At 48.7% G+C, this 20841-nt stretch overlaps 10 protein-coding genes across 10 annotated transcripts; 4 read left to right on the top strand and 6 right to left on the bottom strand.

Annotated features, from left to right (window-relative positions):
• Positions 1 to 81: 81 nt before the first annotated feature.
• JR316_0007687 (Mannose-6-phosphate isomerase) lies at positions 82 to 1531 on the bottom strand (the record flags this gene model as incomplete). The annotated part of the gene is made up of 4 exons (XM_047893418.1): positions 82 to 521; positions 572 to 1030; positions 1080 to 1326; positions 1382 to 1531. 4 exons carry the CDS (start codon positions 1529 to 1531, stop codon positions 82 to 84), a joined length of 1296 nt encoding a protein of 431 aa, XP_047746733.1.
• Positions 1532 to 2216: 685 nt separating this feature from the next.
• Positions 2217 to 3911, bottom strand: JR316_0007688 (Hercynylcysteine sulfoxide lyase; the record flags this gene model as incomplete). Its single annotated transcript, XM_047893419.1, has 9 exons — positions 2217 to 2303; positions 2362 to 2526; positions 2576 to 2718; positions 2765 to 2809; positions 2859 to 2956; positions 3002 to 3060; positions 3110 to 3450; positions 3506 to 3751; positions 3806 to 3911. 9 exons carry the CDS (start codon positions 3909 to 3911, stop codon positions 2217 to 2219), a joined length of 1290 nt encoding a protein of 429 aa, XP_047746734.1.
• A 262-nt stretch (positions 3912 to 4173) lies between these two features.
• JR316_0007689 (fatty-acyl coenzyme A oxidase) lies at positions 4174 to 6402 on the bottom strand (the record flags this gene model as incomplete). The annotated part of the gene is made up of 13 exons (XM_047893420.1): positions 4174 to 4232; positions 4284 to 4342; positions 4400 to 4423; positions 4481 to 4629; positions 4685 to 5230; positions 5288 to 5486; positions 5544 to 5571; positions 5628 to 5644; positions 5703 to 5772; positions 5826 to 5973; positions 6032 to 6100; positions 6154 to 6220; positions 6275 to 6402. 13 exons carry the CDS (start codon positions 6400 to 6402, stop codon positions 4174 to 4176), a joined length of 1563 nt encoding a protein of 520 aa, XP_047746735.1.
• Positions 6403 to 8402: 2000 nt separating this feature from the next.
• JR316_0007690 (uncharacterized protein) lies at positions 8403 to 9150 on the bottom strand (the record flags this gene model as incomplete). Its single annotated transcript, XM_047893421.1, has 2 exons — positions 8403 to 8819; positions 8878 to 9150. The coding sequence occupies 2 exons, from the start codon at positions 9148 to 9150 to the stop codon at positions 8403 to 8405; spliced, it is 690 nt and encodes a 229-aa protein (XP_047746736.1).
• A 780-nt stretch (positions 9151 to 9930) lies between these two features.
• Positions 9931 to 10323, top strand: JR316_0007691 (uncharacterized protein; the record flags this gene model as incomplete). The annotated part of the gene is made up of 1 exon (XM_047893422.1): positions 9931 to 10323. The coding sequence occupies one exon, from the start codon at positions 9931 to 9933 to the stop codon at positions 10321 to 10323; it is 393 nt and encodes a 130-aa protein (XP_047746737.1).
• Positions 10324 to 10914: 591 nt separating this feature from the next.
• On the bottom strand, positions 10915 to 11478 carry JR316_0007692 (uncharacterized protein; the record flags this gene model as incomplete). Its single annotated transcript, XM_047893423.1, has 2 exons — positions 10915 to 11032; positions 11111 to 11478. The coding sequence occupies 2 exons, from the start codon at positions 11476 to 11478 to the stop codon at positions 10915 to 10917; spliced, it is 486 nt and encodes a 161-aa protein (XP_047746738.1).
• A 402-nt stretch (positions 11479 to 11880) lies between these two features.
• JR316_0007693 (uncharacterized protein) lies at positions 11881 to 12348 on the top strand (the record flags this gene model as incomplete). Its single annotated transcript, XM_047893424.1, has 1 exon — positions 11881 to 12348. One exon carries the CDS (start codon positions 11881 to 11883, stop codon positions 12346 to 12348), a length of 468 nt encoding a protein of 155 aa, XP_047746739.1.
• An 837-nt stretch (positions 12349 to 13185) lies between these two features.
• On the top strand, positions 13186 to 14098 carry JR316_0007694 (uncharacterized protein; the record flags this gene model as incomplete). Its single annotated transcript, XM_047893425.1, has 5 exons — positions 13186 to 13365; positions 13420 to 13644; positions 13700 to 13802; positions 13861 to 13982; positions 14033 to 14098. 5 exons carry the CDS (start codon positions 13186 to 13188, stop codon positions 14096 to 14098), a joined length of 696 nt encoding a protein of 231 aa, XP_047746740.1.
• Positions 14099 to 14860: 762 nt separating this feature from the next.
• JR316_0007695 (Lysophospholipase) lies at positions 14861 to 17059 on the top strand (the record flags this gene model as incomplete). Its single annotated transcript, XM_047893426.1, has 5 exons — positions 14861 to 15690; positions 15742 to 15899; positions 16009 to 16182; positions 16238 to 16368; positions 16424 to 17059. 5 exons carry the CDS (start codon positions 14861 to 14863, stop codon positions 17057 to 17059), a joined length of 1929 nt encoding a protein of 642 aa, XP_047746741.1.
• A 638-nt stretch (positions 17060 to 17697) lies between these two features.
• JR316_0007696 (Beta-1,3-glucan-binding protein) lies at positions 17698 to 20455 on the bottom strand (the record flags this gene model as incomplete). The annotated part of the gene is made up of 4 exons (XM_047893427.1): positions 17698 to 17731; positions 17800 to 17881; positions 18124 to 18707; positions 18759 to 20455. The coding sequence occupies 4 exons, from the start codon at positions 20453 to 20455 to the stop codon at positions 17698 to 17700; spliced, it is 2397 nt and encodes a 798-aa protein (XP_047746742.1).
• Between the last annotated feature and the right edge of the window lie 386 nt (positions 20456 to 20841).

A 20841-nucleotide genomic window follows, 5' to 3' on the forward strand; every position in this document is an offset into this window, starting at 1 on the left:
TCCATGCTGAAATATCATTTTGTCCATATACTCTACATTTTATTACACTTCTTCTCTTACAACGCAAAGTCTGTGTTCACCTCATCCAGCCTCCACAAACGCACGGTAGATGACAAAAGTTTCGTCACCTTTAATTGTGAATTTGACCTTTGTAGCAGCTCCGACAAAAAATACATCCCCAAGACTGACATCCAGGGACTCGGCATCATCATTCCAACTCACCTGCCCTTGTCCTTCCGTGACGATAATAACACTAGGCCCTCCAAGAGGTGGATGGACTTCCGACTCCTTTGTGCTGCCTTCTGGTATCTTGACCCTGACGACAGAGAATTCGGGTATAGGAGGATCGTATAATACGGACGCGCGTGATGCGTTTCGGAATGGTTTGGTATAAACGACGTGCTTGGTTGGCGGAGAGGCAGTATACGTGAGTCCAGAAACGAGGTTTGGGACGTCGCGCAGCTTAGGAGTAAGGCCCGCCCGAATAACGTTATCCGAATTGGCCATGCATTCAATGCATTCTAAAAGAGGGTCAAAGAAGACACGGAACGCAGAAAATATGGCTACATACCTCCGGATACGTATGCGTGGGGTTCTCCCGCTCCAAGGAAGATGGCTTCACCAGGCCTCAGAACGACGTAGTTAAGAACATAGGCACAGAAGATCCCAATATCCCCGGGGAACTGTTTCCCCAACAGCAACACAAGCTTCACGATGTCTGGGTCCTCCCCAGCGTGCGTTTCCCCAGAGTTGTAACGTGTCATCAAGGTATCGACCTTGGCCTTGACTGTCTCCTCGTCGGCCATCATTAGCGAGGCAAATACATTCTTCAATGCCGCTTTCTCGGCGCCACCCTCCGGTGTTGTTGAGTTGGATATCTTAAGAAATTCATCGACAATAGCGGCTGGCAGCATGGACCTTAACTCCGGTGTACTATTCAAGTACGCTGCTATTTCAGGAAGAGGTCGGAACCCGCACAGAGCTTGAAATGGCGTTATCGCGAGCGCCATCTCGGGTTTATGGTTGGGATCTGAACACACATGAACACGACAAGCAAGCCAATATCTGGCATAGCTCACCCTTGTAGATATCCGGGAATTGAACATGCAATTGTTCCGCCGTCTTTTTGTCAGGGTGAGTCTGGATACTCAACGCCTTTGCAATTGACAGAACTTTGAAGAGAAATGGAAGATTTCCGTTCGCGGCGTCGAACTTTTCGATTATGGGAGTGCCGATGAGTTCTGAATGTTGTTCCAAGTACTCGGACAGAACTTGATTCGAGGATCGTACATGCGACGGAGACTTTGGGTGCGTACCCATCCATAACTGTACATGGTAGCCATTATAAACATATAGAAGACGGACGTGTCACCACTCGCACCTCTGCATATGGCGATCCCTCATCGATAGCAAAGCCTGGAATTTGCGAGGCCGACGCGAACTGGGCGACTTTGGAATCCTTGCCGATCTTTCCCCAGTCGTATTGCTGAGTGGTGGGTATGATCTTGAATACAGCCTGCACTGAAGACATATCGATATCGAAGGTAGTGGTTAAGGTGGATTATGTTGGGACTTCGTCCATGAATGGGATTCAATAACATACGAACGTGATGACCCAAAATATGACAACATAGCCGAACGTGACCGCGCCGAAATGGAAATGATGTTGATCTTATATGTTTATCAGATCGGTTAGATTAGATGGTTTACCACGTTGTATACTACAGGCGCCGACAGCGGCTCCTAAACAGAATCAATGATTCTGAGGTTTGGAGGAAATCGGGAAGAAAATCAGAAGTAGGTCTGTGCATTTGTTAAAGGTACTTAAAATTACCTTGTATCTACTAAATATAAGAGAATATTTTACTTGAGTTGAAGGGTGTCGCTGCGCACCGCGGTACGAGTCCTTGATTTCCTGAATGTGATTTCATATTTACAGAGTTGAATTACATTATGTGACTGTAAGCCAGTCACCTTCCCGACTTGTGTTCGGACAGACAGTAGGATTACAGATGCCAGTCCTAATTCGAATCGGTGCCACCAGTATTGGCACACGATAAGAATGTCCACCCGTTACTAGATGTTACCTACATGGCCCGGGAAAATAACGAGCCTATACTCGTCGTAACAAACTCAAGAAATCAGAGATATTCAAGAAATATCCACAAAGTTCTGAGATGTCCAATACATACATTTTAAATAAATCGTAAGACGGCTCATTTTCCATCTCCCAGACCAAGTTCCTCTTTGACTTCCTTACAAGCTTGCACCCATTTCTGCGCAATCTTTTCAAAATCATCCAACTATTCACATATGGTAAGCGAAGATATCAGTGAAATACCATAACATACTCGCGCATACCTCGTTCCAAACCTGGGCGCTACATCTAGTCCACCACCTTCCATTGTGATAAAAGTGTGCAGAGTACGCGTTTTGCTCCAATAGCATTTTATGTTGCAAGCTGGCATGCATCTTTGTACCTACTGCCTCGCTGACATCGCCTGGAAGCGGAAGCTCGACATTTACCTATACCAGGTTTCTGAATCACAAAGTGGGAATCATTAAAAGAGCTCACCATGTTCAGCGTAAGTTCACCGCTGGGGTCCATAACCTCTGTCTCCATGATTTCTGCCATTCGCCGTCCACCAGTGATTGCAAGGTTGTGGCAATAGTCGTTGATCTTTTCCTCACCGCCCATCCAGTTTCGAAATTCCAGGGCTGAAAAGGTTAGAGCGCATGAATTTTTATTCTGTAAACCACAAACCATCCTTCACAGTCAGATACGCCGTGTAGTCTATCGTGCCGTTCCCTGCAAATGTGATGAGATCATATACAGCGGGTCAGGCTAACGATCTCACATTCATATTGCTTGACAAAGTTTGGTTGACCATGACGATCCTGAGGTGAGATGTAATATGCCGAAGTAGGTATCGATGACCGGACAATGTGCTGGTTTCTAAAGAAGGTCAAGTTTTTACCTCCTTGAGGTTCATGTGCTTACCGCTCGGGAACGTATAGAACTGCACAGGATCTCTTTGCAGAGAGCCATTTGTGGCAATTCTGTCTACGTCATTTTCTTCACATATTTCGAAAAGATAAAAACACGTACAGATATCCAAAAATCTGGAGCGATTTCTGACAAGTTCAGTCCGACTTCTTGTCCGATGGAATGTGCTGCATCAACGACACTCCAAACTCCTGAATCTTTACAAATATTGACCAACTCTTGCCACGGAAGCAAGACACCGGGGTTGGATACGATACTGTCAATAATTGCAACGCGCTTTTTGTTTGGTTTGGCTGGGTGTGCTTCCAGGTGGGCCTTGAATTTATTAATGATGTCGTTATGAGTCATCGGAAACGCGAGGTCTATCACTGTTATTGTCGGGTGGGGCGGCTTGTCGCTCAGATAGGCGGCAGTCCGTGATATCGAGTTGTACGTCGTGGTGACTGAAATCAGAAGGAATTCAGTCAGGCTTCTATGCACTCAATGTACCTCACTTACATGCGATGATGATGTCCCCTTCTTCCCAATCTATGTTCCGCAGGACAACGTTGAGGCCCATTGATGCGTTGGTGACGAGCACAACCTCGTCCGTCTTCGCCCCGATAAGACTTGCCAGCCTCTCTCGCACCTCTATGAGCATCGGTTGAAACAAAACTCGATGGAACAGGTCTGGTTTTGACTCAATCTTGGCTTGCAGCTCAACCACAGCACGTTGGACTGGGAGAGGGGTCGTTCCATATGATCCTAACGAGAATATTTTCACAATTTAGGCCCAGACAAATTCTCGTGAGATTTCACCATTGTTCAGATTGATGTAATCTGGATCCAGAGTGTAGTACTGGAGCATATTGTGCCCGAATACGGGTGTATCCTGTTTGTAAGACTGAGAATCTAGTTGAGTCATTGTGTAGTGGTAGTGGGAAGAGAAACTGTGTGGCCTGATACTGTTTCGACCGGCTGCCGGCAAATGGTCCCGGTCGCGTTGAAGATAGGGGCTACTAACCTATTTAGTTGGAACACCTTGTTAACACATTCTTAATCTGAGGAAAGTGCAGTCAACACCCATAAAAAATATAGATACAATGGGAGCCATAATATTAGTTTATTTTGTGATACACAGATTCCATCTTTTCTATATATGACCGAAAGTTTACGAACTCTTCAGTTTAATTAAACGTCTGAGGAGGTAGAGCATTATAGGTTGGACATAGGTCATCATAGGCCGCTGATTAAATAGAGTGAGACGTCATTCTCGCTGAATTGGACAGGAACATACGAGGATGTTGGCTATTTTCAATAGTTGAGATGTCCTCGGCAAAAACAACAGCAAGACCGCTAAAAAGAGATGATCAGCTACTGCCACTGTCGGCAAAATAATGGTGAAACAATTACAGCTGGAGGTGCCAATCGATGTGGCTTCAGTGTTGCGACAGTCAGCATTTTGATAGGCATGATAAAGAGGTGCCAGCTTACCAGTGTAGAATCCATGGACCAGCATTGTCCGTGGCAAAGCGAATGGTAACATTATCGCCTGCGCTCCCAATATTAACCACATCACGTATGACAGGGTCAACGTAGTTGTACTGTGTGCTTCCAGCGCTTCGAATGACATGGAAATTGTGCTACAGGATACAATAAGTAAGCGGGTGGATGCATGAAACATGGGGGTTCACATACTCCATGAAGATGGAACGGGTGCGGGCTTCCTGCTGCGCCACCCGGTAAGGAGAGCTCAACGACGCTGTTGGCTGGTAGTGGGTAAACACTTCCAGATGGAAGGAGTTGCTGAGGCGTGAATTGCTTGCTCAGGATTTGAAGCAGAACGGGGAGAGTAGGTGGCTGGAAGGTCGCACCATTCACGGCAAAGGCTTTACCGTTGAATGTGATGGCAAGATTTAGGTTGACATCTGCTGCCCCTTGTTGAGCAACCCCTGGCACGCCAGGGCCGTCAAGCGGGTGGAGGTTAGTCTCTACTAGGGGATTGCTAAGGGAGAGAGCGGTGGTAGGCTCAACTTCAGGAGATCCTGAGTATCGCAGGATGGCCGAGTTGAGCCCTCCATCAAACCCGATGCTATTTGCGAGATTCGGTTTGGCACGAATCCAATAGTTTCCCCCCTGTGCTTGAGTGGCATTCAACACAAAGGAATAGCGCTGTCCTGCAAATATTTGAATAGAGTCCACAACGAGAGGCTTGACGTTGACACCGTCAACTTCAATAATAGTCTGCAAGATGGACATTGTGAGCTAGTCACTGTCATTCGGTAGACGAGGGTCACCTACCATGTTATGGCCATCAATATTGAATGTGAAGTTTGGATCGCACGACATAGACACTAAACGGAAGCGATAGCGCTTATTTTGTTCTACTGTGATGACTGTAAGAGGCACAGCAGGTCCGCCGGTATATCTTCCAACCCCATTAATCAATGTCGCGTCTGATTTCGGGAGGGTTCCAGCCGAAGGAGAAGGAGTGTGATACCTAAAAAATAAAGTCATATCAGCCACCCATAATGGAAATCGGTATCAGATACTTTACCAGTCAGAGAGCGTAATGATTGTCGACTCTGGGAATGAAGTCATGATTAACACCCACTGGGAAAATTAAGATCTTTTGGCTCACCATCGTCAACATCATATCTACATACGTGGAATCAAATCAGTACCGCTTTTTCGTAAAGAATAAAGAAAAACATACTTGTCCAAATGGGGGTCTTGTGGGTCATATACGACCATTGGTCCTCGGAGGCCATCGCAGTATTGGGCAGCTAAAAGGTAAAGCTCAATGTGTGTTCAATTCAAGACTAAATGAGTCAGTCACCATGATGAGAGTGATACCAATAGGTTCCCGCTTGATTTGGGTCGGAAAATTGGTACAAAAAGGAGTGCCCGGGAGATATAGGGCATTGGTTCACCCCCACGGGGCCGTCTGCCCAACTAGTGTTTTCTTGGAAAAATCCATGCCAATGCTACAATCAGAATGGGATTTAATAAGGACGATAGTAAATGGTGGCGTCATAGGCTTACAATACTTGTAGTCGTTAACATTGACGTGTCGGTTAGCTGGTCAATGACATTGATGCTGAATGCCTCTCCCTAGATGCGCAGCGTTTCAGGAGGAGCATCCGAATACAACAACTCGAACCCACTTTCTGAGCTGTTATAGCTGGGCCGGGAAACTGTATTGTATCTGCAGATCCACCCGCTAACACTGCACTACAACCAACAGTTAGACTCAAATCATCGAAAGCAACATGTTTGAAGACATACGAGCGAGTAAAACCATCGGGTGAGATAGCTTTATTTCCTATGACCAAATCAGTGGAGGGGCCTAGTGCAGCAAATACCACGGTGGATGCAGCAGACAAAGTAGCCAAAACGTTAATTGTAGGATGCATCCTATTTCTCTAGAACGTAAAAGTAAAAGAAAACGATGAATGTTGCATTCCTCTGGACGGTTTTCAGGCTTATATGCCTCTCCATCGATCCTGAAGGAATTAGGTAGATGTTTGAAGAGAGATGACAGGTTCATAAGCACCGAACGTCAGATCGGCTGTCGCTTGAAATGATTCTATCACTGTAACACTGGGATGTTAGAATTTTAAAGAATTAAAAATAGCCTGTTACTGATCACTCACGCCAATTTCAATTAAGCTCATGGCCGCCCTAGGCTTCTGTCTGCCATTTTTTTCACCAAGTGGAAGTTGTGGAACCTACAGAATACACACTTTCTGTAAGTACACCGACCAAAAACATGATTTCAGTTTGACTGGCCGGCGCATTCTTTTCGAACGCAATTGACAGCCCATCCGCAAGCACAGCATACGAAGCTCGTCGGCGAGCACAGTCCGATTAGCACCGTAGCCTATGGATAACGACCTTTGGCGGGATGTCCAGTGTGCTTCACATTTGATACAATAATCCATTCCGTTTGATCTGAACATGCGGTGGTTTGAGGCGGTACCGATGGTCGCGCGCGTTTGAGTGGATATCTCCTTTTACGTATTAGCGCCTGATACAGAGCACAATACACACTGAGAAAGGCTCTGATAAACATAAGTTTTTTTCCCGCACAAGGTCAAAAGAAGCCTTAGAAACTGAACGATAGACGTGATGTTCCATTATTCTCAAGTCAGAAATTTGCTGTCTCCACCATTCTTTTCATCAGTCGGGAGTGGCCACAGCCGCCAGCTTGTTGCTTCGAGTTACAGTGACACAAAATACGTGGGACAATGGGGTGCGCTTGAATATTGCTTACCTAGATTGTATGGGAGGAATTCAGATCACATATTCATAATGTGCAAATCGGCTTACCTATCGTTCAGAAATTGGGGTTGGCCGGCAGCGTCGTCAGACACAGGCATGTTTTCTTTCTGGAGGCCGGCACATCATTTCTAGCCACGCAAGTGTCGAAATGAAAATCAATATATGGAGAAGATTGTATGGTACATTGCTTCGTTTTGCTTCGGTTGTTCTGTTCCTTCAATCGCAGCAGCATTATTGCGGTGTAATTTGTCTCGACGCGTAGGCTGATTAGGATCAGAAAGATCGTGCAATTCCGAGGTTGCAGGTAAATGTTCAAGTTCAATACGTGGAAACCACCATAATTGGTAGTGCATGGTTTTGTGGAACTGAAAAGACCGTTAGGCCGCAGAGATGATGATAATAAAGAAAAACCGTTGAACGCTGACGCGGACGACTCACGTAACGCGGAGGGCTGTGCCTTTTGGCCTCACTCGAATTTTCTCCCTCAAGCCTGACCTTAGAGCTACGACGAGGACGTGGCTTGGTTCTATGCAGTAGTCAATTAAAGTCTACTATCGTTAACAGCGCTGCGGCATTGAACCTATTACATTCAATCTCCGAGTCCCACGTCTCTTCAAACAGTCTTCAAATCAGGTTTACGGAGTCGGGTTCAGTCGGTGAGTGATTCTGAAAGTACAATTGTCTCCTGTGAGAGAGAACCTTGCGTCTTTATGTAAGTTCTGTCCCCTTTTGATACTGTTGACTCAACTTGAACCTACTGGAATTTTCGTAAGCATGAGCTTAGGAGCATCCCCAGAGCCCCCGCCGTGAACACCATTGATGATCCTTGCCTTGTCGGATTGAATTATCCCGTTCATGCAGAAGTTAAAAAGCAGGCTTAGTAGTTGCTGACCTATCAAATTTGTAGTCAATGATATCGAGTCACCGGGAGGTTCTATCCCGAAAACCATCTATATTCTATGTGTCAGCGTGCATTTCAGAGATACAAGATGATTTAAAACATTCTAGAATCTAATAATCGGAAATCCAAACTCTTACTTCCATAAGAATAAGCAATTTAATATCATGCCCAATTATTTCGAACTACAAAGCGAGACTACAAGAAGTTCTCGACCCACTGATGACAAGCCAATCAGCTCTTTTTTGGAGGCTCTAGACGTCTCCTCAAACTGCATTCGACAACCCTCCGGCCATTTGCAATACCACTCGACTCCAACAAATCGTCATCCTGGTCGAAGTAGAGGCTCCAGACTCCAGGAGACTCCTCTAATGCCACGAAACCTTCCCATCCCTCCAGTACCATGGCACTCTGATCTGCCGTCCAATCCCAAGGACCGTGAATGTGATTCATGCTGGCTGTCTTATTTCCGTATTTCAGTTCCAAAGTATCGTCGTCGGCATATATCCAGTTCAGTTCCGGTGGATCACGGGAGATTGTGCTGACAAGTGATAGAGGTTTGTTCCCAACTGGGTACTCAAGGTAGAACCCGGAGAAAGGATGACCATCACTGAATATTCGATATTCAGGATCAGCTACGTCGAGATATAACTTCATTCCAAGAAGTGGTAAGTAACTTAAAAATACCATCTCAGGCGGGAACACTCACTTTCCCTTTTCGCAGGACAACGATCTTACCGTGAACCAGCTTTGCAGGAGATAGTCCTGGGGATGAGACGGGCATTGAACATTCTGCCACCAGATTGAACTTGGCGAGCCTGGGATCGGATTTATCTGGTTCGGCCGCCTTTCCGCCACCCCCACCTTGCTGTGAGCTGTTGACTCCTTGTGAAATGCCAACTACTGCTGTAGAAGCGGCTACTGCAGCCAAAGGGATGGACACAGAAGCAGCAGCTACACCGACAATACCAATGACCTCCATGGTTTTGTGATAGTGAATTAAGCAACGTCAAATCGAGAGAATAGGTTCCAACAGTATCCAGCAAACGAAATGCAAATTATGCAGTATGATGGTACTTGATGTCATTGTGATATCATATCCATAGATATCAAGGTACGGTTTATTTTAGAAATTTGCTCGGGTCAGCTTGACCGTGCGAGAAAATAAGAAAAACAACAAATGCACCACGAGGTCCTGCAACTTGCAAGGCTGAGTTGACACGAGGCGACTTGTGGAGTTACATTGTGCGAGTCAATCATGACGACAAGTTATTCAGTTGGTTTGGAGGTTGGTCAATGCAAAAAGAGACGCTTGACATTGAATAACTTAAAAATAATTTGAGCAGTCGAGCTTTGACCTTCGAGAGTTGGGGTTCAATCTACTCGACACTAATTACAATCAATTAAAAGGCTGATCGACGACGGAAAGGAATTATAAATTCATTTATTCCGCATTATAATGGCATTGATTGGCCAGGAACAATCTAGAAGTTTGTGTTCCTGGCACGTGGGCTTTCGTCAGGCGCTTATTTTTTCTCGGTTATTTTGAATGCCTGGACTTGGATCATTGGGGAAGAATCTCCACGAGCCACCAATGACCCACAGAATTTGGCTTGTAGCGTAATCGTGGAGATTATGACATCTTCGTTTGTCGTTGGAATGTGATACAAATACCTGAATAGCTGCGCTCCTAGCTGCCTTTCTTCAAATTTCACTATACCATTAGCCCCGCTTAATTTCTACCACATCCACGACGACTGCTATGTCTGACGAATCACGCTCTCGATCCGCCTCCCCAAACCCCATGGAACAGTGGGAGAACGACGACAACGCACCCCAATCACCACAACCTCAGCAGCAACAAGCTCCAAGCCGCCCAAGTCGCCGCCGCGCTCAGCCACAGCCACAGTCGCAGCAGCAGGTTCAACAGTACCAGCAGCCCCAGCAGCAGGGAGGAGGAGCCAATCAGCTTGCACAGCCCGCCGGTCAAGCAGGCCAGCTCCTCGGAAATACTCTCGGCCAGGTTACGGGCGGCGGCCAGCAATCCGGAAGCGGCGGCAAGGATACCCTCAAGTTGCGACTGGATTTGAATCTCGATGTCGACGTTCAAATCAAGGCCAGAATTCATGGCGACGTAACTTTGTCTCTTCTGTGAGTTTTTTTTCTCTTGTTCTTCGAATGCTAGTTATCAAACTGCAAACCCGAGGCAGTGACTGAAATGTACAACCGACTTAGTAACTAGAAAGCGGCCATTGGAGCGGCAGAACACGTCACTGGAAGAAGCCATTTCAGTTAACTTAGAGACTCATAATCACCTTCAAGATACTTCATGACCTGGAACGAACATTATTACCGTATTTTACTTGTTTCGAGATTTGAAATACCATTTGGAAACGACTCATAATAATTATGGACATTTTCGTACCTAACGATGACTTCAAATTAAGTGTGTGTGCCATACCCCATGAGCGCTGAGCTTTGAGGCGTGTCAAAGCGAAGTCGATTCCTTTGATAAATCTGAACTACAGTACTATGCTTTCACCATGTTAAAAATGGGATGTACTACCCGGAGTAGATACAGTATGATATCACTTGTGGTAAGATATGGCGTCATCTCCTTCTCTGAAAACAACGGCTCGACGTATGAGTAAGATGTCATGTACGTGGGCGAGGACAGAGCACGGATTGTGTACACAATGCCTCATTAAATAATGCTTGGAGTAACCCATAGGGAAATTAATTCGAATTATGTGTTACAGGCTACAAATGTCCAATAACGAATAGTAAGTAAGTCCATCGGCTCATGCGTAAAGTCGTCAATGGTTACATGCGATGCCAATAGTATTGCTCGTAACATGAACTCTCTACCCGCTAATGTGTACAGAGAAATAATATCAGTGACATCTGGGCTACGTTCGGTCTAGAAACAAAATTTGACTCACAATAGAGAAAGGGTGACGTCTCCATGAATCCTTGCCTTTATTTGAACATCGACATCGAGATTTAAATCGAGCCTGAGCTTTAATGTATCCTTTTGACCTCCTCCTGGCTGAGGCTGGCCACCTCCCATCACCTGCCCAAGTGTATTTCCAAGGAGCTGACCTGCCGGGCCAGCAGCTCCTTCGAGAGGGTGACCACCGCTGGGAATAAGACCTTGTTGCTGTGGTGGCTGTTGCTGTTGTGGTGGAAGCTGCTGAGGGCGGTTCTGACGCCGACGCCGAGAAGGAGGTTGAGATGGTGTCGATGGCAGAGAATCAGCCTGCATTGCAGGTTCTGGAGAGACGGATCGAGAGCGAGATTCGTCGGACATTGTGGCTCAAGTTTCTTGACGAAGTCTTAATATGGAGAAGTAGGGAAGAGATTGAAAATTACATGACTTATGTACACTATTTCTGAGGAATTCTAAGGAGAGAATGATTAATTCGCGAGGAGCAGGCAGAGTGATGTCATCTTTTGTCTGTTCCTGAGTCCTTGATACGTAGTGGAACCGGCGTCTATATTCAGTACTCCAGCAGACTGGTTAACATACCACATGGTCCTATACCTCACAAACTGGAGCTATGAAGTCATATACTATCTTGCGTTTTCGACGGTCAATTCTGGGCGTCTGATGTCATTGGATATATAGCTTCAAGTAGAAAGGCGTTCCAGTCAAACAGATTATTCTTCAATCTTCGAAGTCAGAAGCACTGCACCAACCGCACACATAGCCATGTCCGTCTCTGACCCATTGATTCGCTCTGATTCACTCTCTCTTATCACCGTCATGTGCCATAAAATTTCGGACGCAGCACGATTCTACGTCGGCACTCTCGATTTCAATATCAAATGCGACGAGGAGATCAATGGAGAGCGCTTCGTCGTCGCTACACCACCCAATCTCGTCGAGTTTACCCCACAGGCCTCTCTGAGGTTCAAAGAGGCGAAAACAGAGAGGGATAAACGAGCCGTGGGAAACCAAGCTGGGGACGGTGTATTTCTTCAAGTCGAGACCGATTGCTGGAGGCAGGTCTACGAAAAGATCAAAACGATGGGCACCACAATTTTGGACAAAGAGCCGAGAAAGGGAAAGGATTATCAAGCGATTACGGTGTTGGACTCGTTGGGAAATAAAGTAGTCATTGTCGAGAAGACGACCACGACTCTAGGGAAGGTTTTCACCAAGGACATTGGACGGTAGATATAGTAGGGTTGTATGACGCAGAGGACTTTCCACATTATTTAGTGTACTACTTTCTCACTATCGCCAGATACTCCTATCGTCTCACGAATTTTGTATCATGAATATTAATTAGGACTCACGCCTGCTTAACGTAGTCCCTGTGACACTTGATGAGCCTCTCTACAACACAAACACCACTGCCTAATGGTGTTGCACTGACTTGCATTGTACCATACATAGCCGTTTTAAGTCATGGTGGAGCCTTAGTAAATCAATTTGTTGCTCACCGTCTTGTTCGCTGAACAGCTTCTGTTACCTTCTGTGTGGTCAAGTTCTACATATCCATTTCAGACACGAGTGTATGCAGAGGAAATTTACAATTCGATTTGCAATGTCTCCTGGGAAACTGGTCTGTGCGTGTCTGGAATCTGACAGGTGACTTGGCAGTGATGCAGTGCATGATACCCTCACGAAATTCTTCTAGAATAACCATGGTCAAACCGAGAACAATGACGCGCTGAAGTAGGACATTCATTGTCTCGAAATTTTAAGCAGATGGACGTGGGGTAACTGAAAATATTGAGGCGATGATGTGATGAAGAGTTTGGGGAGATACTCCATTCATGACAGATATATCGTCATGCCGTACATCCTTGACGATCAGTGTCCAGACTCGCAGTGTCAAGGGCCTGCGCGAACTGAATGGCTCATGATTCCGCCCACAGGCGCGCCTCAAGCGCATGCAAACGGATTCCAATAATGAACGGGTGCGCCACGGTGTGATGTCATGTTAAATGTACTGACTACATATAAAGGGTTGAAAGAGGGTGGGATAAGGGCAGAATATCATACAGCATGTCCGAAATCGCAGAAAACTTGGGAATCAACACTCCGAACCAGTCTGTGCACGGAGAGACTCACGGCGATCAATCGCAGAAGCAATCTCAAACCGACAAGGAGCTTGCTTTGCGCCTTTCTTCGCTCATCGAGGATGCCAACTCTCGAGTCACACCGTTGTGCCGCATGATTCGAAAGGTAACAAACAATTAGTTTCATTGGACCTTGGCATAACTAATGCCATTTGTATAGAACATTGAAAACTTTGAATCGCAAAAGGAAGACGACCGCGACGAGCAGGCGCTGGTCAAGCAGGTTCGCCCACTCCTTGAGCAAGCGGAGAAGATCTTAAACGAGACCAACGGCGCCGTCAGAGGTGCAGACCCCGACAACCGTCTCTCTAACAATGCCAAACGCAACATGCAAGACCACAAAGCTACGCCAGAGGAACAACGCCTTGCTGAAGCTCTCAAAGTGGTATGTTTCGTAGTCTCTCGTTCATCCAATTTTTGATAGCTTACATGGCTTTAAGATGGTTGAAGAAGTCGGAGGAACGATCGAATGGGCTCGAGACAAACTCAACAACTTCCCCAAAGCAAAGAGAGACCTTGGACCTTTGCTAGATGCCTTGGGCCGTAAGCATTCATGATTCTAGTCCATTTAAACGCAAATAACTTGTAGGATGTTATACAGAGCCATTGACTCAGATTGTTGGAGGCGTTGGTCTTCTTTTGGCCGGTGTCCTTAACCTCGTTGGAAATCTTCTCAAGGGTCTTGGCCTCGACGGTTTATTGCGAGGAATTGTCGCTGCCACTGTAAGATTATACTATCTTTCTTTTCCAATAAATCATTGACAGATCGCTAGGGCCTTGACAAAATATACAAGGGACTTGGTCTAGGAAACTGGCTTAGCATGGGAAGCAAAAATTAGTCTGGCTTCCGCTCAACATCCAGTGAACCTCTATTGTACATTATAATTACTATGTACTAGTACGAATTGAAAGGTCGGAAATTAACACAAATAGTCAACGGTATTGGTGCCCCAGTTACAAGTCCTTCATGAATCATTACCGGTACCACTGATACTGAGAAAGTCTTGTATGTACCTTCAAACCTTTTCCCCCATAATAACTGATGCGTATTGAACTGGGAAAATTTTTGAAAAAATAAGGAAATTTTTCTTCCCTGCGCCGGGGTCAAATCCGCGAGAATCCGGACAAACATCTTTTTTTTTTTTTGTGTTAATGCCTCAGAGGGGAGGGCTCCTCCTTTGGCCTAATACTGTCTACTCTACCTACTCGACTCCCTGAGTCGGTTGCTCCCTTCCTCGGCCCACATCAGCTTCCTAGAGGGCCCTCACGTCCCTCCACTGGATCCAACCTTTCCCTTGGTTGTTCGATGTGGCGCCTCCGAGAGGCTCTTTGTTGGTAGTCCTATCCCCTTCCCGCTTGTTCCTTTTACCTCTATTCCTTCCGTTGCGTCCTTTGATGGGCGTCAGACAAACATCTAGGAGAGCTTTCTGGGAGCTAATTATACCGCACGACGTGACGCGTGAAGCTTGAAGCCTAGCGCTGTTCGGATGAGATGGACTCGTCCGAATCGTGTGTTGTGCAATTCGCAAGGTTGTCAAGAACACATCTATTGGTAAGATATAGCTAGCATCCTTTACCTGCCTTTCTTTTTGCTCATTGCCATGGCTCGGTCACAAATTACCCGTTGTACAACGCTCCTGTTCCTCTCTCTCCTCTGCCTTTTCCCTGTCGCTTTTGCCCAGACTGGTCCTTCCAAGATCGCATGTCCCCAGAATCTTGTTCGGTCGGCTGGCCCTGCTGCAGCACACGTTCTCTCTGCTGAAGAACGCTCTTACATCTCCGGGCGCATGCAGAGCGTCCTCCCAGACGCATGGAGAACGTACCTTGCCTCTGTCCGTGCCGTGCTGCCCCCTGGTACCAAACTTCCCTCGTATGTATCCGAAATCCTCGACCCCAAACAACCTAAACAACCCTTCATTCCCACCCACCCTGCTGATCTGCCTAAGCTTGGAATTGCGCTTTCTGGTGGAGGCTTGAGGGCAGCCTACTTTGCCGCAGGCGTGCTTACTGCAATTGATGGCCGGAATACAACACACCCTACGGGATCTAATGGATTGCTTCAAGCAGCTACATACTTAGCTGGGCTCTCAGGCGGAGGTTGGTTCACCACAGCACTGGTGCAAGCCAGCCTCCCCACCATTCCTGAGCTCGTATTTCCTCCCAACGCGCCTGCGCCAAACACCCACTTTGGTGGGTTCCTTAGCGACCTCGACATTATCACCCCAGGAGCAGACGATGCGCAGAACAATGCATACTTCCAGGCAGTGCTCAGTGAGCTCGCACCAAAGGTTGCCGCGGGCTTGCCGGTAACAATGGCAGACGCGTGGACGCGAATGATTGCAAGGCACTTCGTGAATGGCACGACGGCAGAGACGATTCTAAACCCCGGGTTGCATGGCGATGGGATTACGTTCAGTGGACTACAGAATCTGTGAGTCTGGGGTAATATTTCTTCAATGTTTTCTTGCTCAAATGATGATAGTCCAAGCTTCAACGCACACACCCAACCCTTTCCCATCATCCTCTGGAATGCGATCCCCCCGGCGCTCATTGACAATCCCAACGATCCCCAGCAGCTTGCAGACATCGTGCCCGGGAACACTGTCCCTGTCGGGAGCGAGATTTGGGAGGTTAACATGTGTATGTGTTCTATTCTTTCTCTGTGATGGATCCGCGTTGCAGTTTTGATGCGATCAATGAGGAGGACCTGTCTATTTGATTTATCATGTGTATACTGACACCAGTCTAGTTGAAACGGGCTCCTGGGACCCCACGCTCGCGTCCTTTATTCCTACGCGTCTGCTTGGATCAACCCCAGCCTTCGGGGCAGGCCGAAGCAAGACCGACGCGCAGTGCTTTGTCGGTGTCGACCAGGCAGCATATGTCGCTGGAATTAGCAGTAATGTGTTCAATGGGTTCAATAGTGCGTTTACGCCTTTGTACTGAGGTAGTGCCATCTGACGAATACCTATGAACAGCAACAACAAATCTCCTCCCCTTTACACTAATAGGCACGTTAATCAATGCCATCAATGCAACGTTCCCATCACCTTTAAGCGTGCGTCTAGACTCGGCAGCGCTGCCCAATCCTTTCAAGGGTGTTAATGCTGTACGTGCTTGTTTATTCAATATAGGAGCCAACTCACAAACACCAAAATTAATAGCGCACGTACCCTTCCTCGTCAGAATCCTTCCTCTCCCTCATTGACGGCGGTTCCAATGGGGAAGTGCTGCCTCTGCAACCTCTCATCATGCGCTCACGCGGTGTAGATGTCATCTACGCAGTAGATGCCCCCGCGGACTTGCCAACCTCCTACGCCAATGGCAGCGACATAGTCAACACCGCCGCCCGCGCAAAGCGCTTCTCGTCCGAGCGGCTTTACCCTTTCCCACGCGTACCTGCCTCACCTCAAACATTCGTAGACAGAGGGCTCACTCTTCGCCCGACAATCTTTGGCTGTCTCCCGGAAGACGAACGAATTGGAGCGCCGATTGTTGTATACATCGCAAACGGGGGTGCAAGTGCGGAGAAGCGGGCAAAGGGGGAGCCAGGCGTGACTGGTGTTCCGACGGGGCAGACTGCATACTCGAATGAGTTGGCTCAGGCGTTCATGGACGAATCGTTTGATATTGCAACTCAGGGTCTTGGGCTCAACTCGACGTCTATAACTGCAGGACAGCAGTGGAGCACCTGTTTGGCGTGTGCGGTTGTTGACCGTGCCCGTGCGAGGCGTGGAGACAAGAGGGAAGGTGTCTGTGTAGAGTGCTTTAACAATTATTGTTGGGATGGTCGAGAGTGAGCATTTATATTTCTGCTTAGCTGATTCTGTATTGGTATGTAAAATTTGTGAAACTGCCAATACTGCAACACTGCTAGAGAAAAAAGGCACACGGGCTGGAAGAAAGGTTCATACACGTGTCAATGTAAACTTGAATGTAATTGACCAATGAAAGTGGGGTGAAATTAACAAGGCAAACAAGCGTCCATCTTGGTACTATATTGAGTCAGAAGTGTAATATATGTTATGTTTGATATAATCAAGGTGAAGTGCTGGCATTGTGTCCATGTCAATAAAGGTGAATCAGAAATACGATGGGTATCGAAAGCGTTTCAGTGCGTGTATCGATCATGAACTTTAGATTAGTGACGGGGTATCTAAGTTTTCCATGTTTTCATTTTTCTTTCTTTCGGGCCTTTTTTGCAGTTTCGTGTCTATTGTGCGTCGGTTTACGTCGAGTTAACGTCGAAACGACCCACGAAATAGGGGTTCGTCCAAATGCGGATAAACATGCCGCGGATGCGCATATATGCATCTCTTTCCGCATCCACCACCAGCAAAATCCATATGCGCATACATCTACCTCCCCACGTCCCTCCCCCCCGCGCACATCACCCTCGACGACACCAACAACCTAGATGAGATCAAACCGTTCGAGTCTACCGGCATACCTCCCACATCTTTATGTAGTCGCTACATCGCACAATCAGCACACGACATCAAGGGGGAGAAAACGGAGGAAAAAAGAAAGGTCAACTCACATCCTGAACGCACGGTCTTCAGGTGAGGACGGCCAAGTCGCGGCCCAGGTGTCTTGCGCTCGAGCAAAATCCCTCATGGCGGCTGTGAAAAACGGGGTGGAAGAAAAGAAAGGTCAGGTCAGCAGTGTTCAGTCTTTCGCTAACCTCGATCCCAGGCTTCCCATGCCGCTTTTCGTCGCTGTGCGCTTTGTCGATGTCTACGTTTGTTGCAGGGGGGTACAGCGGCGCACGCATACAGGGACGATCCTCCGATCCAACCCAAAAAAAGACCTCCCCCTCCCCCCTCCCCGCAGAAAAGAACCAAAAAACCAAAAAAACACTCACTCAAACTCCCATCCAACCACATCTTCCCGCCTTTACCATCCGGGAACCACCCACTGGTGCCTCCAGCCGCCAGATCCACCACCAAATAAAACTCCCTATCAAACGGCGCAGCTGGCGTCGCCCCATCCACACCCTCATACGGGTTCGTCACTGCCACAACCGCCGCGCTCCCATTTCTCGCCGTCTGAGGAAAGCCAGCCTGGTTCCAGTAGCTCCTCTTCTCTGACGCCTTTGGCGCGGTGCTAAGAGAGAACGATGGCCCGCGCGGACGCGTCGATATCTCGAGCATCGTGTGCGTCGTCCGATCCACGCTCATCCGGATGAAGCTCTCCGTCCATTCCAGCGTGTAGACGTGCCACTCTTTGGCAAAGTCTCCGCGTTTGAGGGAGAACCAACCGAAGATGGTGTGTGTTAGGGCGGGGAAGGGGCCGTAGTTGAGGGAGGACCGGATAAAGTTGGAACCTTGGGCCGGGTAGGCAGGCGAGTTGCCGCGCGCTTCGAGGATGTCGATTTCGCCAGACAGTGGCCAAGCGCCGTAGGTTGGGTTTGTGGGTAGCATCCACACCGCAGGCCAGAGCCAGTCGCTGTTATGGTGAGTCAGCTCAGCATTGTTGAGAAGAAGAAACTGTACTCACCCCTTGGGCAACTTGGCTCTCACCTCAACCTTTCCAAACCGGATTCCCTTCTTCCCTTGTGTGTTGATCCTCGCACTCTGCACAGGATTAATCACCGTGCCCTTACTCGCATCCGACGTCGCACTGCACGCCGTCTTATTACTCGTCGTACACCCGTCCAACGTGAACTTGCCCCCATCCAAGATATTATTCACCTTGTCCGACGTCAGCGTCGGCATAATATACAACTCCCCATTCTTCAAAAACAGGTTATCATCCGAATCCGTCGTCATCTCAAATTCGCCGTTCCCGAACCCTCCTAGCTCAACGTCGCGGTTCCATGTACCAGCCGTATCCAGACTCCCGCCATTGAACTCCTCGTCGAGCACCATGCACAGCCGTGATGGGTCGAGGACGTTCACGGACGTGATGCCGGTGAAGCATAGCAAGCCTGCACCGGCGAGACCGAGGATGACGCAGAGAAGCGTGAGGCAATACGAGGTGCGTGTGCGTGGTTCTCGTGTGGCAAGCCATGGTTTTTCGGAGGGGTGGATGGGTGCGGTGAGACGAGTGGAGGGCAGAGGTGGCTTGGGTTTGTGCACTAGCGCAAGTGGTGGTGGGTAAGTTGTCCCATTGCTATTGTTGTTGTATGGCAACGCGGTGGTGGACGCTGTAGGCGAAGGCGAGGCGAGCGGCATACTCGCATACTGGTGTGCGTACGAAGGCGGGGACCACAACGACGACGTGGGGCGTGACGACGGCGCAAGGAACGGCGCGCGGAACGAGTGCACCGACGCGTTGCGTGGGATTGCACCAACGGTCGCTCCAGAGGTTGCCGCGGCGATGGGAGCCGCAGCGCTCTGCTTGTACAGCGAGTTGGAGGAGGATGAGCGTGGGAGGGACGACGAGGATGCGTTCCCGCCGCCGCCTTCGGACGTGGGCGTCGCTGCACCTGAGCCGGCCATGAACGGCGCGAAGGGCTTGCGCAGGTCCGTGAGCGAGCCTTGGCGCGGGAAACTTCCACTTCCACTACCAACACCATCGTCCCCATACGTATGCGATGCAGGTAATAACCCGGACATCGTCGCAGAGTCCAGCGACGAGCGGCGGCGCGAGAGACCTGGGATTGACAGGCCGGGGTCGGGGTTGCCTGGGTACGCCTGGAAGGGGAAAGCAAAGGATGACGGGGGCGGCTTGGAGGGCAATGCTTTGGTGAACAACGCCGAGTTGGTCGGCGGGGATGGGGGAAGAGGGGGTGTGTCGGGCGCTGGGGGTGCGGGTGGTGCAGCACCTGGTGGCAGCGCGGTCATCGAGCCGCGTCGTTTGGAGGACGTTGGATAGGCGGGTGTCAGTGGGGATGAGGGGTTGTCCAGCGGGGCGTATCCCCCTGCTGAGGCCGATGCGGCTGCAGCAGACATTCCCGAGCGCCTGCGCCCGTGTCCATGCACGCGCTGGTGATGCGGTATAGCTCGTGGTGGGATGGTGATCTCCGCGTCCGAGTCAGAGGGCGGGTCGAGCGAGGACGTCTCTGCGCCCCCGGTGCCTGTCGATGAGGCGGAGGACCTGTTGGTGTCGCCGGACAAGAAGAAAGGGCGTGGGGGTGTCAGAGATGGTGAGTCTGCTCCTGTTTGGGCGTCGTCGTCGGATGAGGAGCGCGTGGCGCGGGCGCGGGTGTTGGGTGCGAGGTGGGTACCGCTCAGGCGTCGGGGGTAGGCCATTTCTCTCCGCTACAATCGCCTCTAGTCGACCTTCTCGTGCAGTGGAGGAGAGGAGAAGAAAGGTGTGGTGAGAGCCAGAGAGTGAAGAAGCAAAGCAGCTGTGGACTGAGGAAGCTGAAATGAAAACAAAGGCAACCCCTGCAAACGCAAACGCAAACTGGCGAGTTTTCCTTTTTCCCCTTGGGTCCTGAATCTACTTCTGCACTCCCCCCTTATTATCGCACTCGTTCCACGATTCCACGATTTTGTTTCTATGATTTCATAGATTTTCATATCCTATCCTATCGTTAACGTAACGGTACGCCCGCGTCAACCATGGTTCTGAATGAATCGAAGCACCCCCTCTCTCCCCCCCTCCACTTTCACCCCCTTGTCTCCCTCCCGGC

The sequence above is a fragment of the Psilocybe cubensis genome, chromosome 7, assembly GCF_017499595.1.
Source record: "Psilocybe cubensis strain MGC-MH-2018 chromosome 7, whole genome shotgun sequence".
In the NCBI taxonomy this organism is placed as follows: domain Eukaryota; kingdom Fungi; phylum Basidiomycota; class Agaricomycetes; order Agaricales; family Agrocybaceae; genus Psilocybe; species Psilocybe cubensis.